At 54.5% G+C, this 14,337-nt stretch overlaps 2 protein-coding genes across 10 annotated transcripts in view; one reads left to right on the top strand and one right to left on the bottom strand.

The window, feature by feature from the left end:
* The first annotated feature begins 412 nt into the window (after nt 1–412).
* Tle6 (TLE family member 6, subcortical maternal complex member) lies at nt 413–9,521 on the top strand. 3 transcript variants are annotated; one of them, XM_029565498.1, is made up of 15 exons: nt 485–500; nt 854–944; nt 2,431–2,476; nt 2,645–2,686; nt 4,552–4,617; nt 4,708–4,954; nt 5,064–5,086; nt 5,169–5,211; nt 5,310–5,439; nt 5,779–6,040; nt 6,135–6,385; nt 6,948–7,089; nt 7,634–7,787; nt 9,033–9,109; nt 9,255–9,521. In XM_029565498.1, the coding sequence occupies exons 3-15, from the start codon at nt 2,444–2,446 to the stop codon at nt 9,357–9,359; spliced, it is 1,575 nt and encodes a 524-aa protein (XP_029421358.1). In that variant the 5' UTR covers nt 485–500; nt 854–944; nt 2,431–2,443; the 3' UTR covers nt 9,360–9,521. The 3 variants fall into 3 exon arrangements, with proteins under 3 accessions (XP_029421357.1, XP_029421358.1, XP_008835473.2); XM_029565497.1 differs by lacking the exon at nt 2,431–2,476 and having other exon boundaries at nt 413–500; XM_008837251.3 differs by lacking the exons at nt 485–500; nt 854–944 and adding an exon at nt 1,539–1,638.
* Nucleotides 9,522–10,481: 960 nt separating this feature from the next.
* The window catches only part of Tle2 (TLE family member 2, transcriptional corepressor), a 15,437-nt gene continuing 11,581 nt past the window's right edge, over nt 10,482–14,337 (bottom strand). For 6 of the 7 annotated variants that reach the window (XM_029565355.1, XM_029565354.1, XM_017799122.2 and 3 more), the window contains exons 16-20: nt 13,768–14,015; nt 13,520–13,667; nt 12,603–12,753; nt 11,664–11,740; nt 10,482–10,706 (exon numbers count right to left, since the gene is read on the bottom strand). In XM_029565355.1, coding sequence (XP_029421215.1) covers nt 10,599–10,706; nt 11,664–11,740; nt 12,603–12,753; nt 13,520–13,667; nt 13,768–14,015 — 732 coding nt within the window. In that variant the 3' untranslated portion in view covers nt 10,482–10,598. Of the gene's footprint in view, nt 10,707–11,663; nt 11,741–12,602; nt 12,754–13,519; nt 13,668–13,767; nt 14,016–14,337 lie in introns of those variants that run through there. The other variant, XR_001872534.2, reaches the window with a different exon arrangement.

A 14,337-nucleotide genomic window follows, 5' to 3' on the forward strand; every position in this document is an offset into this window, starting at 1 on the left:
CAGAATGCTGCACAAGGCCCTTCTGGGTTTTGGGATCTCAGGGGTTAATCCGAGGCCTGGGGTTCCTTGATTGACAACTGCGGCCAAAAATGCCTGGATGAGTTGACCAATGAAAAATCGCGATCGCAGCCCACGTGTGGCTATTGCTTTGTGATTGGCTAACGATCCCAGGCCCCGCTAGCGGAGTGCTGAGCCCACGTGCACTTGCTGCTGTGTTAATAGGAGGCCCTTAGGGTTGCAGGTGGCTGGGGGGCGTGTCCAGGGCCGGGGGGCGTGACCAGGGCGGGGCGGGCGGGGCCGGACAAGGTGAAATGGCCCAGTGGGAGGGGGAGGATCCTGCTCCGGCCTGAACTTGCCTGACCTCTGTGGCTTCCTCTAGGCTCCCCATCGTCAAAGGCGGTGCGTGGGTGCTGGGACCTTGGAGTACGGAGAGGGTGTGTCCTCTAGGCTACCGAGGGGACTTGGGTACAAAACTGATTCATGTAAAGAGGTTACCCGGGGTGAGTGACGGGGGCGGACCATCATAGGTCTTGAATGATAAATCCTTAATTAGAGCACATGGCAGACTCTTACCCGCACTTCAAAACCCTCTGCAGTTAACCTGTGACTTTTAGAGACTCTCCAAATTCACGTTCGAGTTTGGTGAGAGAACATCCCTGGGCTCCTCATTCCCAACTGCTCCCACTGGGGAGTGCAGGCACTGTACCAGCTCCCTGCATCTCGAGGGGGGAGCGAGGGGAGCTGGGCTCAGTTCTTTGGGAGACTGCTCCGGAAGGTGTTTGGTGGGACACACTGCAAGTTGAGTGGGGCTGGGGTTTTGTGACTCGGGCACAGCTGTACTTGTCCCCACCAGGATTTAATATGCCTTTGTGACTTGGAGAATCTTCCAGAAGATGACTTCTCAGAGCCAGGCCATCCCCAAGGGGCCGGTCAGTGACATTCTGGTGAGAAAGCCGGGGTGGGGAAGGGACGGAGTCTCCTTGATCCCTTCATATGGGATTTGGTTTTGCAGTTTTTCCTTTTGATTTTTGAGACTGAGGCTTACTCTGCAGCCCAGGCTGGCCTGGAGCTGTCAGCAGTCCTTTGGCCTCAGCTACAGGGTTACAAGCCTGTATCCCCGGTCCCGGAGCCCCTGGATGGGTTTGAGTGCACCCTTAGGATGCTCGGGTGGAAACTATAAACCAGCCCCCAGAGAAGACCAGGGCTAGGCTTTGCAAATTAAGCTTCAATCACCGGGTGATTAACCCTGAGAACAGCTGGTCCCTGGTTTGCAAGTTAAAGCTCCTCCCATATGTAGGCGTGGCTCATGGGTAGAGTGACAGCTTAGAACCCCCAGTAAAGGGCTAGGGCCGTGGCTCAGGGTAGACAGCTCAGAATCCCCAGTGAGGGGCTGGGGCGTGGTTCAAGGGCCAAGCCCTTGCCTAGTACGTAGTAAATTGACTTCGGAGCCTAGAAGCTTCCACCACAACACCTGTATCCAGGGTTTGCAGCCTGGGTTGATGGGCACACAGGAGATTTGGGAGTCTGGGGTCTGCGGCTTTATGGGTTTGACCTTTGACCTCTCCAGCCTTATGACTTGATGAAGAGTTACTCATCTTGTTCTAATGTTATTGCTCAGCTGCCTGGAGACATCCGCAGGTGAGGGCTGTTTTCACAAGACTCCGGTTGGGAAGGGCTTTGTCCCCAAACTGAGTATCAGTCTCAGCCAGTAGGACAGGGAACTTAGATGCACTCTTGACTTTTATTTAAAACATTAATTTGGGGGAAATAAAAAGCGGGGTGTGGTGGTGCAGACCTGTGATCTCAGTACTTAGGAGGCAGTGGCAAGCAGATCTCTGAGATCAAGGCCAGCCTGGTCCCTACTGAAAATACCCAAGGGTTGGGGTGGAGAGTTGACTAAGAGGTTAAGAGCACTGGCTGCTCTTGCAGAGGACCTGGGTTCAGTTCCCAGCACCCACATGGCAGCTAACAACTGTTCATAACTCCAGTTCCAGGGAATTCAACACCCTCTTCTGACCTCAGTGGGCATTACATGCATGGGCACACTTACATACATGCAGCCAAAACACTCATACACATAAAATAAATACCCAAGGGCAGGGAAACCACTCAGTGGTACAGCACTTGCACAGCACATGCAAGGGCCCTGGGGTCAGCCTGGCTCCATTTTCTGGGTGGTTTTTTTTTTTTTTTTGTCTTTTTGCAATGGTCTCCCTGTAGCCCCAGCTTTCCTGGAACTCACTATATAGACCAGGCTGGCCTCGAACTCACAGAGATCCGCCTGCCTCTGCCTCCCGAGTGTTTCTGGGTGGTTTTTTTTAGGCCACCTGCTTTAGAGTAGTTGTCCTTGTCCTTATGGGGTTTTGCTCAAGGGTGGAGGAAAGGGTTCTTTCTAGAAGACCCTTGTAACTGCTCTTTCTCCACCCCCAGGCTCATCAGTGAAATGATGGGGCAGTTGGAAAGCACCTCCTACCTGGTGAGCTGTCCCTGGTGCCAGGCCGGGTGGGGACCCCTGTACTCACCCTAGCCATAGGACAAATGCTGTCTTAAAGTTAAGGCCTGGGCAAAAAAAAATTAAAGGAGTTTGCCCAGTGTCACACAGCATTGAGACCCCACATGACCCTGGGCTGTGCATCACTTTCAGGTCAAGAAAGTCCAGAAGTCAATTGAAGAACATCACCAACAGGTGAGCTAGTGCCTGGGGCTTGGGGCCATCTGTTCCCTGACCCCTCAGGAGTAGCCAGTGAGGGAGGAAGGAGGCAGGGAGGAGAGAGTTGCTGGCCACAGGAAGGACTTGATCTTTGACTCTGAGACTAGTGGGAGCCATGGAGGGTTGTAGACAGAGTTGCTTTAGAAACCCTCCTGAGGTTAGAGAATCACACATCTTGCTGACAGGCCTTTGTCCTATCCCTGTTTACCAGGCTCTGGACTGGGGTGCAGCCTTCCATCTCCACCCCCTTCCTCCTGGGCACTGTGAGGAAGGAGGCTCTGCCTAGGGCCAGATGTCACTGGCAGGGAGCCAGGATGCTGCTGTGCTTGGGGCTTAGCAAGGCCTTGGGTGGGCAGCATGGGGAAGATGGGGAGGAAGACCCAGAAGCCACAGCACCATTAGTCATTCAAGATGCTGAGCCACCCACCCCCAGCTCACCAGGCCCCAGAGATGCCAGGGAAAGAGCAAAGACCAGAGACTGAGGGGGGATGATGGGCAGGTGCCAGAACCCCAGGTGGGAGCCAGGCAGCTCCGCGAATGGGCCGAGGAACCAGAATGGGTGTGGGTGGCAGCTCAGGGTGATCAGGAAGGTAAACTGAGGCCAGCAGAGGCAAAAGGGATGTTCTCTGGGGTTGTGTGAAACATGGTCCAGAGAGAAGTGACAGGCTGTGGTGCAAAGGCCCCAGGGCTGAGGACATAGCTGTGCAAAGGCCCTGGGGCAGGACAGAGCCTGGTGTGTTGGAGGAGCAGCAAGGAGGCCTGTGTTTCTGGAGCAGAGGGAGCGGCGGGCAGAGAGGGACAAGGGAGGACAGAGCAGGGCCGTATGGGCTGCAGGGAGGACTGGGGCTTTGGGACTGAGGTAGGAGGGAGCCATGGCTGGCTGTGGGCAGATAGAGCTGCTAGTGCTCACTGGTGCTCCCTAGCCTCTGGAGGAGGCAGAGCGGGAGGGGTGAAGACAGACGGAGACACTGGGGTCAGTTAGGTTGGCCCCTTTGCTGGCTTCAGCCCCTTAAGGAAGTGATCCAATTGATGGTTTGCAACAGGACCTGCCTAGACTAGGGGTGAAGCTCAGAGAGGAGGCCCCCGGCGGGGGCGGGGGGGAGGATCCCTGATCTTTAACTTGTGATATCCCTGAGGTCCTCTGCAGCCTCAGGTTTTCCCCTGCCCTTACTGTATTCCCCCATCCATTCCAGAACCCTGCCTTCCCCAGGGAGCGCCCTGCAGCTCTCCGCTCACTCTGAGCGCATTAAAGTGCTGGTAAATTGCCCATTAAGGAGCCAGGGTGAATTGGAGAGGCTCCCCTGGGTTTCCAGCCTGCTGGGCTTGCTCTGCCAGGGAATCCATCCTTCACTCTGTTCCCAGGCAGTAGCCTGGGGGGGGGGGGCAGGCTTCTGCTACAGAAACAGGAACTTGGCTTCCTGTCCTGGTGTTTAGGAATTTGTCTTTGGAATCTCTGGATCTCAGTTTCCCCAACTGCAGAACAAGAATTCCTTTGATGACTCAGATAGGACTGACTCTCGCTAGCCAGGCACCCAGCCCTTGCTCTACACAGAGCTACACACCAGACCTTGTAGTCTCATTAGCCCAGGCTGACCTCCAGCTCCCTATGTAGCCAAGGATGACCCTGAACTCATCCTGCCTCAGCTGGGATGACATGCTTGCACCACCACAACCAGACTTGTAGGGTGTGGTTTTAAGCCCAGAGTTCTGAATTTACCTCTGCGCACATAGAGGTTGCCAAGTGCCAGACATTGCCTCGTGTATCTCACAGTCACAAACTCTTGCTCCCTTCCACTCTTGCTTAGTGACTGGGACAAGGTTTAACTCTTAACTCGTTCTAGGTAGAACACTTCTTCCATTTGATGCAGACTTTTGGGAGACCCACCCAGGTTCTGGAGTTGGTCAAGGTGAGTGTCAGGTGTTTGGATGGGCAAAGGAGGGGGATGGATGGCTCTGCCTGTATCTTGTCTCACAAGGCTCCTGTGGCCGCTGTCCAGGCCAGCCAGTTTTCAACCAAGAAAGAAGCTGAGATTCCCGAGACCAAGATCCCTCAGGAGCCCAAGTTCACAGCCACCTCAGTGTCCCAGCTTTATGACAGGCAGCTGTCACTCTCAGAGGCTGATGAGCCGCTGGAGCCGCAGCCAGTCTGGGAGCAGGAACCCCATTTTTGGGAGGACATTTTGACCCAGCAACTTTGGCAGATTTTCACTGATAGCCACAAGAAGGCCCAGGGCGGACTCGGAAGTGAGTGTCTGTTAGCTGTGGAGCTGGGGGGCAGGCAGCCTGGGGCTGTGTGCGGGGGCGGCTTGTAAACCTTATTTTCTCTCCATCTCCTCTATGCCCGTTGTCATAGCAACAGAGAAGATACTGGAACAAGTGAGTGCCTGTGGCTGGGGCCCACAGAGGACCTGGGACCTGGGCCGTGTGTATGTGTGCTTACTCAGCTCTGTCTCCCTAGGGAAGCAAGGACTCAGGCCTGTGTGATTCCGAAGCACAGCCCGGTCAGCTGGGTGCTCCTAGGAGTGGGCGGCTCCTGGAGGGATGGAGGAGGGGCCTCCATGCTCCCAGGATGCCCATCAGCCCTGTTGTTTCCACCTAGCTCACATCCTGCCAGAGTCCCCATCACCATCGCCACAGGAATCGTCCACTGTCTCTGAACAAGAGACCAGCCAGCTCCACCATGAGGTCCAGGAATCTTCTGATCTAGGCCATCCATTTCTAAAGCCTTTGTGAGTCTGTGTTCTGTTGGCCTCAGCAGCCAGAAATACCTTGTCTCTGTCCCTCTGTTTCCCCACCCCCACCCCCACCACACCATGAGAGGTTCAGGGTCTGTTTCAAGAGATGAGTGGGAAGAGGGGGCTGGCAAGAGGGCTCAGAGGTAAAGGGGCTTGTGGCCAAGCCTGATGACCGACCTGAGTTCAATCCCCAGAATGCACATAGTGCTACATAGTGAGTTGGAGTTTAGCCTGGGTTACATTAGACCCCGACTCAAACACAGACCTTTTGGGGCTGGGTGAACACCTCTTTTGGGGAACAGGTGGGTTACCCCAAATCCTGACCATCTGCAGATCCTGGGACCCCGAAGACTTTGAGGACAGCTGGCAGAGGCCAAGTGCATCTCTCTGGAAATCAAAGAGGTTTGCCGTCCCTCACGCTCTGCACAAGGTGCGCGTGCTGAAACATGGGGAGCTGCTGCTGGCCACGGCGGTGAGCAGCTTCACGAGACACGCATTTACGTGTAGCCGGGGTGGCATCAAAGTCTGGAGCCTCACGGGCCAGGTGGCTGAGGACCACTTCCCAGACAGCCACCTGAAGCCAGCCGGTGTCCAGGTGATGGGCAGGGCAGGCGAGGGGAGGGGGCTTGGGGGGAGACACCTTCCAGGGTAAACAGGGGATACTACCTCACGGTGACTGTCCCTTTCAGACCCCTGGCGCCTACCTGCGCACCTGCCTGCTGTCCCCTGACAGTAGGACGCTGCTCGCAGGTGGACAGAACCTGTCCGCTGTGAGCGTCTGGGACCTGGCAGCCCCTTCCCTCCACCTGAAGTGCCAGCTGCCTTGTGAGGGACTGTCCTGCCAGGCGCTGGCAGCCAGCCTGGAGGACAACCAGGCCTTTGCCGGCTGCACCAATGGTATTGTTAGGATGTGGGACCTGTGTAGTGGGAAAGTAATCAGGTGAGGACAGCCCCTCACTGGGGATTCTAGGCTGTCACTCTACCCTGAGCCACGCCCCCAGCCCCTCACTGGGGATTCTAGGCTGTCACTCTACCCTGAGCCACGCCCCCAGCCCCTCACTGGGGATTCTAGGATGTCACTCTACCCTGAGCCACGCCCCCAGCCCCTCACTGGGGATTCTAGGCTGACACTCTACCCCTGGACCATGCCCCAGCCTTTTTTCTATTTATAATTCTTTTAGCCTTTTTGAGACAGGGTCTCCTTGTAGCCCCAGCTGACCTGGAACTCACTATGTAGACCAGGCTGGCCTCCATTGCACAGAGCTCTGCCTGCCTCTGCCTCCCTAGTGCTGGAATCAAAGACTTGCAGCACCACACCTGGCCCTGGGTTGACTTTCACTGCCGCTCTTGGGAGCACAGGGATTTTGGGGTGACCACACCATTCTTTGGTGCCTCAAATGGAAGAGGAATAGGATGTTGTATATGGCAGTCAGGCTGGGGGAATTTCCAGAACTCAGACCTCCAAATCTTGGGTAACCCCTTTTACTGGCTCTTCTGGCCAGGGACTTCGTGGGCCCTGTCAATGGGGCCAAGAGCCTCGTGGTCAAGGACAATGAGCTGTGGACAGGGGGTCTGGATGCCTGTCTGCGACGCTGGGATATGCGAACGGCCAGGGAGGCTGTGGAGTACACGTTCCAGTCTCAGGTTTGTGGACCCTCAAGCCCCAAGACACTGTGGACTTGGGAGGAGAGGGGACATGCTAGCTAGGTCACCTCAGCTGACACTGTCAAAACATAGGAGTCATTAAAAGACTTTGTTAGCTGGGCATGGTGGCACACATTGTCGTCCTAGTGTTGGGGAGGTCGAAGGAGCAAGAGGTCAGGGTCATCCTTGGATACATAGGAGTTTGAGGCCACCCTGGGCTACATGAGACCCCATTTGAATTACAAATGAATATTTTATGCTGGTTTTTGAGCCTAGCCCAGGCTATGTAGTGAGACCTTGTCTCAATAAAATCAAAACAGCAAGTGGAACAGAATCTCTTCTAATCTCTGTTCTGAAGCCCTGTAAACTTTGTCACCCTATACCCATCTCACAGGGCAGCAAAGTGAGGCCTTCTGATGGGAAGTTTTTGCACAAAGTAGCAGGCAGCAAGCCTGCCTTGGGGGTCCCTGGACTCTTGCCTGCCTCTTGTACCAGGCTGGGGGCCAATGGCACCTCTGTCCCCCCCAATCCCCATTCTTTGTAGATCATGAGCCTGTCGAACAGTCCCCAGGAAGACTGGCTGCTGATGGGCCTGGCAAATGGCCATCAGTGTCTCTACAGCACCACCCAGGGGAGCCAGGCACTCACGGTGGGCACCAAAGACAAGACCATCCTGGGTCTCAAGTTCTCCCCAAACGGTACGGAGTCTACAGAAGACAGGGCATCCGCTGGGCTCCCCAACCAACCAGAATATTCTACCCCATTTGACCAGCACTTTGATACCCCAGGTCCTTGTTGACATAAGCAGTTCACAGCAATCAAGAATGCAGGGTCTTGCTGGGTGTGGTAATGCACGGCTTTAGTCCCAGCACTCAGAAGCCAGAGGCAGGGGGATCTCTGTGAGTTCCAGGCCAGCTGGGGCTACAGGGATACCCTGTCTTAAAAAGAGCAAAAAAGAAAAAAAAAAATGCAGGGTCTTTTTTTGTTTGGTCTTTTTGAGACAGGGTCTCCCTGTAGCCCCAGCTGGCCTGGAACTCAGAGATCTGCCTGCCTCTGTACTGGGATCAAAGATGTATGCTACCATGCCCCACTTAAAAAAAAAAATTCAGGGTCATCCTGGGCTACATAGGTACTTTGAAGCTAGCCTGGGCTACATGAGACCTGTGTCAAAACACCAAAAACCGCAAAAATCAAAGCAGAAACAAAAACTTTTTAAAATCATTGGTTTGGGTTATTTTGAGACAGTCTCACTATGTTGCCCAGGCTGGCTTTGACTCATATCCATCTGCTTCAGCTTCCCAAGTGCCGAGATTAAGGGTATAGGCCTGGCTTTTTATTTTAATTTTTTTGGGGGGGAGGGTATCTTTTTAAGACAGGGCCTCCCTGTAGCCCAAGCTGGCCTGGAACTCCCTATGGAGACCAGGCTGGCCTTGAACTCACAGAGATCTGCCTTCCTCTGCCTCCCAGAGTGCTGGAATCAAAGGTGTTCCCACCACGCCTGGCCTAATTTAAATATTTTAAAAAAATTTTTATGTGCCTGTATATTGCCTGCATGTATGTAACTGTACCCGTGTCATGCAGTGCCCATGGAGGCCAGAAGAGGGTATCAGATTATCAGATTCCCCTGGAACTGCAGTTACAGATGTTTTTTTTTTTTTTCAGCTGCCATGTGGGTGCTGGGAATCAAACCTGGGTCCTCTGCAAGAGCAGCCAGTGTTCTTAACCACTGAGCCAGGTCTCCAGACCATTTGTTTTTTTGAGGCAGTCTCATGTAGCCCAGGCTTGCCTCCAGTTCCCTATGTGTTAGGATGACTCTAAACTCTGAATCTTCCTGCATCTGCCACCCAAGTGCTAGGGTGACAGGCAGGTATCTACAACATACAGGAGGGAGAGGGTAGGCTTCCTGTGACCCCATTGTCCCCTCTGTTCTCTGCTGTCTCCAGGCCAGTGGTGGGTGAGTGTGGGGATGGACGATCTGGTCACTGTACACAGCATGCCCACAGGAGCCAAAGTCTTCCAGGTATCCCTGCTCAGGGGGGACCCTTTGGGACCAGGGTGACACTGTGACAGTGCAGAGTCCTGCCTTAGGGACCATCCCTGACCTGGTGGGTGGATGGAGACCAGGCCCAGATCCCCTGTGCTTGTAAGAGCTGCTGTCCATGCAGGTCCGAGAGGCCACCTCTACCACATGCTGCGATGTGGCTGCCAACGGCCGGCTGGTTGTCGTAGGGTCTGGGGACCAGGCCTCTGTGTACCAGATAACCTACTGACGGCCCCCCCCATCGTCTGACCTGCCCCCTTCCCTTGCTCTTCCCTTTGCTGCAGTGGTGGGTGGCGGGGTTAGGGTGTCTGGTTTTCCCAAGGGGTATCTGTGGTTCCCTGTGGGGTGTGTAGACCCCCAGGTCACACTTAATAAAGCAATTGACAAAGACACAGGTGATCTGTCTCAACAGGGATTTGTTGCCCGTTACCATCACACACCTTTCATTCCAGCACTTGGGAGGCAGAAGCAGGTCTGAGATAGAGGCCAGCCTGGGCTATGTTGTGAGTTCTAGGCCAGCTGGGGCTACAGAACAACCCTGTCTCAAAAAAAGGTGTTAGAGGTCAGTGAGATGCCTTAGTGGGTAAAGGGGCTTGCTGCTAAGCTTGATGAACTGAGTTCAATCCTTAGGACCCACATGGTGAACAAGAACCTATTCTTGCAAGTTGTCGACTTCGCACAGACATTCTCTGGTAAGGGTACACAGTAAATGTAATAAAAGGACTGGCAGGAGGGTTCAGTGTATGAAGCTGCCAAGCCCGAGTTCAATCCTCAGACCCACATGGTAAAGAGAACCAAGTCCCCCAAGTTGTCCTCTGACCTCCACACGTGATTTTTTTTTTTTGTCCTTTTGAGACAGGGTCTCCCTGTAGCCCCAGCTGTCCTGGAACTCACTATGTAGACCAGGCTGGCCTTGAACTCAGAGATCCGCCTGCCTCTGCCTCCCAAGTGCTGGGATTAAAGGTGTGTGCCACCACGCCTGGCTCATATGATTTTTTTTAATGTACTAAAATACAAAAAGTTTGAAACAGATCATTTGGTAATGTGTTTGCCACATAAGCATGTGGACCTGAGTTCAAATCCCCAGCGCCCACATAAAAAGCCAGGCACATTACTGAGTAATTGTAAACCCAGCACTGTAGAGGTGGGGGCAGGAAGATCCCTGGGGCTTCCTGGCCACATGGCTTTTGGCAGAGGACCTGGGTTTGGTTCCCAGCGCTCACATGGTGGCTAACTAACTCCAGATCAAGAGGATCTGATGCTCTCTGGCCTCTGAGGACGCTCTATGCACATGGTGCAGTAACATACACAGAACACTCACACACCAAAATAGAAGCAGAAACCCCGTACGGACATTGGACCTTCACACACCAGGAGAGCCGGTGTGCTCCTTTTATTTCTCCAGCACCCCAACCGCACCAGCTGGGGAGTGTGTGAGGCTGAGGCCTTTGAGCAGAAGGAGCCAGGCTCAGTATACCACCTCGTACACGGTGGCCTTCTTGTCCCCTGAGCCCGTGACAATGTATTTATTATTTCTGGAGATGTCACAGCTCAGAACTGAGGAAGATTCTTTCGACTGTCAAGAGAGGGGGGGAGGGGGGAGAGGTGAGGGGCAGCCCACAGGGTCACCCTGAGGGATTTCACAAGCAGGAAGGCGCTTGCAGGACAGAAGGAACGCTGAAGGACAGGTGTGTGGTCGGCCAGGGATGGAGGGTCACAGGTGACCTCCTGTCTCAAGGCTAGGGACTGGTAAGATGGCACAGTGAGTAAAGGGGCTTGCTGCTAAACCTAACGATGTGCATTTGATCCCCAGGACCCACTTCTGCAAACTATCCTCTGACGACTTCCATGTACATTCTGTGGGGCGTGTGCACATTCTGTGGGGCGTGTGCACAGTCCCACTAGTTCACTAGGGCCTGATTTCAGAGCTGGAGGACACCCAAGCATACTGTCATAGTCCCTTTTTTTCCTCTTTCCCTCTTTCCTTCCCTCCCACCTGCCCTCTATCCCCCTCCCCCTACAAGGGTCTCATTCTATAGACCAAGTTGGCCTCAAACTGACAATCCTCCTGCCTTGCCCTTCCAAGTGCTAGGATCACAGGTCTGTGCCACTATGTCCAGGGGTAGGCTCTTCTCAGAGCCGGGTGCAGTAATATATATCTTTTAATCCCAGCACTTAGGAGGTAGAGGCAGGAGGATCGGGTGTTGAAGGTGAGCCTGGGCTCCACAGTCAGATCCTTTCTCAAATTTCATGCTAGAGAAATGAAAATATGTCTGGAGGAAAACTAGATGTCTATGGCAGAAAGATTCATAGTAGCCAAAGGGAAGAACACACAGTATGGCCTAGCCACCTGCTGGAATATTACTCAGCCCTGAATAGGAGGGAGGCTCTGACACCACACCATGGAGGGACCTTTTGGAAATTGAGCTCAGTGAGACCCATAACAGAGGTCCACATGGTGTGGGACTCCATGGCAGGAAATGTTCAGAGCAGAAGCATCCAGAGACAGCTGTAGGCTGGGGACAGCAGGTACCTGGAAGATGCTGGCCCCGTACGGGGTTCTCCAGGCGTTCAGGAGGTTGTCCTTGCCGGTGCTCACGAACCAGCGTCCTGGGAGGGAAGGACAGTGGCATGAGGAAGGACAGATGGACAGTGAGGTGGGACCAGGGCCACCCAGGGCTGAGACAGCTTCATGGTTTCTTCCCAGGGGCCTCTGTCCATAAAGGCTGTGAAAGTCAGTGCACCTCATGTTTGCAGTGTCCAGACTGAGCCCTCCAGGAACGAGCTCATATCAAAGCCCAAACAGCTTCCTGTGACCCTCAGATAAGCCACAGGCAGGAAGGCCAAGGCAGGAGGATTGCTGGGAGTTTGAAGGCAGCCTGGGCTACACAGCAAGTTCCAGAGCAGCTGGGGCTACAGGTAGACCCTCTCTCAAAAAAACAACAACAAAAAAATGAAATAGTTGCCCAAGTATTTTAGTATTGGCAACTTGCACATAAAAACAAAAGCCTTTCATTTTTGTAAAAACAACTTCCTCAATTACGCTCCATCTTATTTTTTTAAAGTAATTTATTATGTCTGCATGTGTGTGGTGGTCAGAGGACAACTTGTGGGACACTGTTTTCTCCTTCCATCATGTGGGTCCCAGGAATTGAACTCAGGTTGCCAGGCTTGGCCTCAAGCCCCTTTTTACCCACTGAGCCATCTTGATGACCCTCTTTTTTTTTTTTTTTTTCGAGACACTACTACTATGTAGGACAGGCTGGCCTTGATCTCACAGAGATGAAACTGCCTCTGCCTCTGGAGTGTTGGGATTAAAGGCATGCTCCACCACACTGATATCACTGCCAGTTCTCACTGGATCCATCACCCGGACCGAGTGCTGACCAGACCCTCATCCCCCCTCCACCATCCCTGCTGGATGTGTCTCCGGGTTCCCACGGGGTTCCCACGGGGTCTCCGGGGCCTGTACCACAGGAGGCGAACTTGAGTGACAGCACACAACTCTCGTGCAGACGCAGCTGGTATTTCTCGGGTTTGCGGACGTGCAGGATTTCCACGTTGCTGCTCTCCATACCAACCGCCAGCCAGTCCTGGGTGGGACAGTGGCCCAGGGAGAAGATCTAGAACAAGATTTCAAGGCTGGGACTCCTGGACTCTTGGCGGTGTAGGAGTGAAGGGGGACCCTCCAACCTAGGCCTGGCGGCCCCACTCCCCACATCTCCCACAGGGGACGACGCACAGGCAGCTGGTGGAAGGGCCTGGAAGGTGGTGGGAGACTGCTGCTGCATCTTAATATGAAGCAGATTGCAAAGAGGGAGAGGGAGGGGGAGGGGAAAGAGAAGGAAGGAAAGGAGGGAGGGATGGATTGAGGGAGGTAGCACATGGTGGACCTCAGGGCTGCAACTTCAGAGCTCCAAGCTCTTGTTCTAATCTGTAGGGATTCATATTCATTCTCATTTGTTCGTTCTCTCTCTGTCTCTCTGTCTCTCTCTCTCTCTCTGTCTCTCTCATCTTTTTGAGGCAAGGTCTCCCAGTAGCACCGACTGGCCTGGAACTCACTATGTAGGCCAGGCTGGCTTCCATCTCACAGAGATCCACCTGCCTCTGCCTCCCCAGGGCTGGGATTATCCACCACCACACCCAGGTTTCCAGGTGTGTGCTGAGGATTCGAACTCAGGTCCCCATCTTATACATGAAGAACGCCTTCCTATTTGTGGTACCCAGAGGAAGAGGAAACAGGCCCGGGCAGAGGCACACAGATATCTGTGAGTTTGAGGCCAGTCTGAGCTACATAGTGAGTTCCAGGCCTGTCTTGGAGTATTAAGAGAAGGGAGGGCCCCAGGAAAGGACTGGCATTTGGGGAGGCTCCAGCCCCTTCCCTGGCACCTGGGAGGTAAAGTCATGTTGCTGGAGCTGGCGACCCTCCCTCAGGTCCCAGCAGCGCACGGTGTTGTCTAGACCGCCTGTCCACAGCCGGGTACCGTAGTCAGAGATGTCAATACAGCTGGCCCCATCCGTATGGCCCTGGAACTGTCTAGAGGAGGAAGGGTGGACGTCCATCTCTCTGCAGCCACCTCCCCCAGGGCCCTCCACCCCCACCAAAGCCTGCCCAGGTCCCCAGGCCCCGCACCCACCTCACCATGGCCTGGTTCTGCAAATCCCAAACAACGATGTTGCCGTCGCTGCAGCAGGAGAAACAGACCTTGGCGTCGGGGCTGACCGCCAGGGCGTAGCAGGCCGGGGCGGACGAGGTCAGCTCGCCCTTGATGCGGGGCGTGGGGGCTGCCAGGTCCCAGATGGACAGCGTGCTAGCCTCGCCACCCACGATCAGGCTCCGGCCGTCCGGAAGCAGCTTGCACGAGCGGATGTAGTTGTCCCGGTTCTGGGGGTCAGCAGAGAACCAGGGGGCCGTGCCGCCAGGAGGGCCGCCTAGACCCCAGCCTCCACCCATGCTGCAAGCCCCACCCTCCATGTAGGCCCTGCCCTAGCCTGCAAATACTCCCCAGTGTAGGCCACGCCCACCACCTGCAGGACCCCCCCAGGGTCACTTAAGCCCCGCCCACTGCCAACAAACACACCTACTGTAAACCTCACCAACTACGATACAGGCCCATCCCGCTGTCACTGTAAGCCACCTACTCTGCTAGACCCCACTGTTATATCCCGCCCACCACCCTTCAGGCCCCGCCCATTTCGGTAAGCCC

This window comes from Nannospalax galili, unplaced genomic scaffold (genome assembly GCF_000622305.1).
Source record: "Nannospalax galili isolate Female #2095 unplaced genomic scaffold, S.galili_v1.0 scaffold77, whole genome shotgun sequence".
Lineage (NCBI taxonomy): Eukaryota > Metazoa > Chordata > Mammalia > Rodentia > Spalacidae > Nannospalax > Nannospalax galili.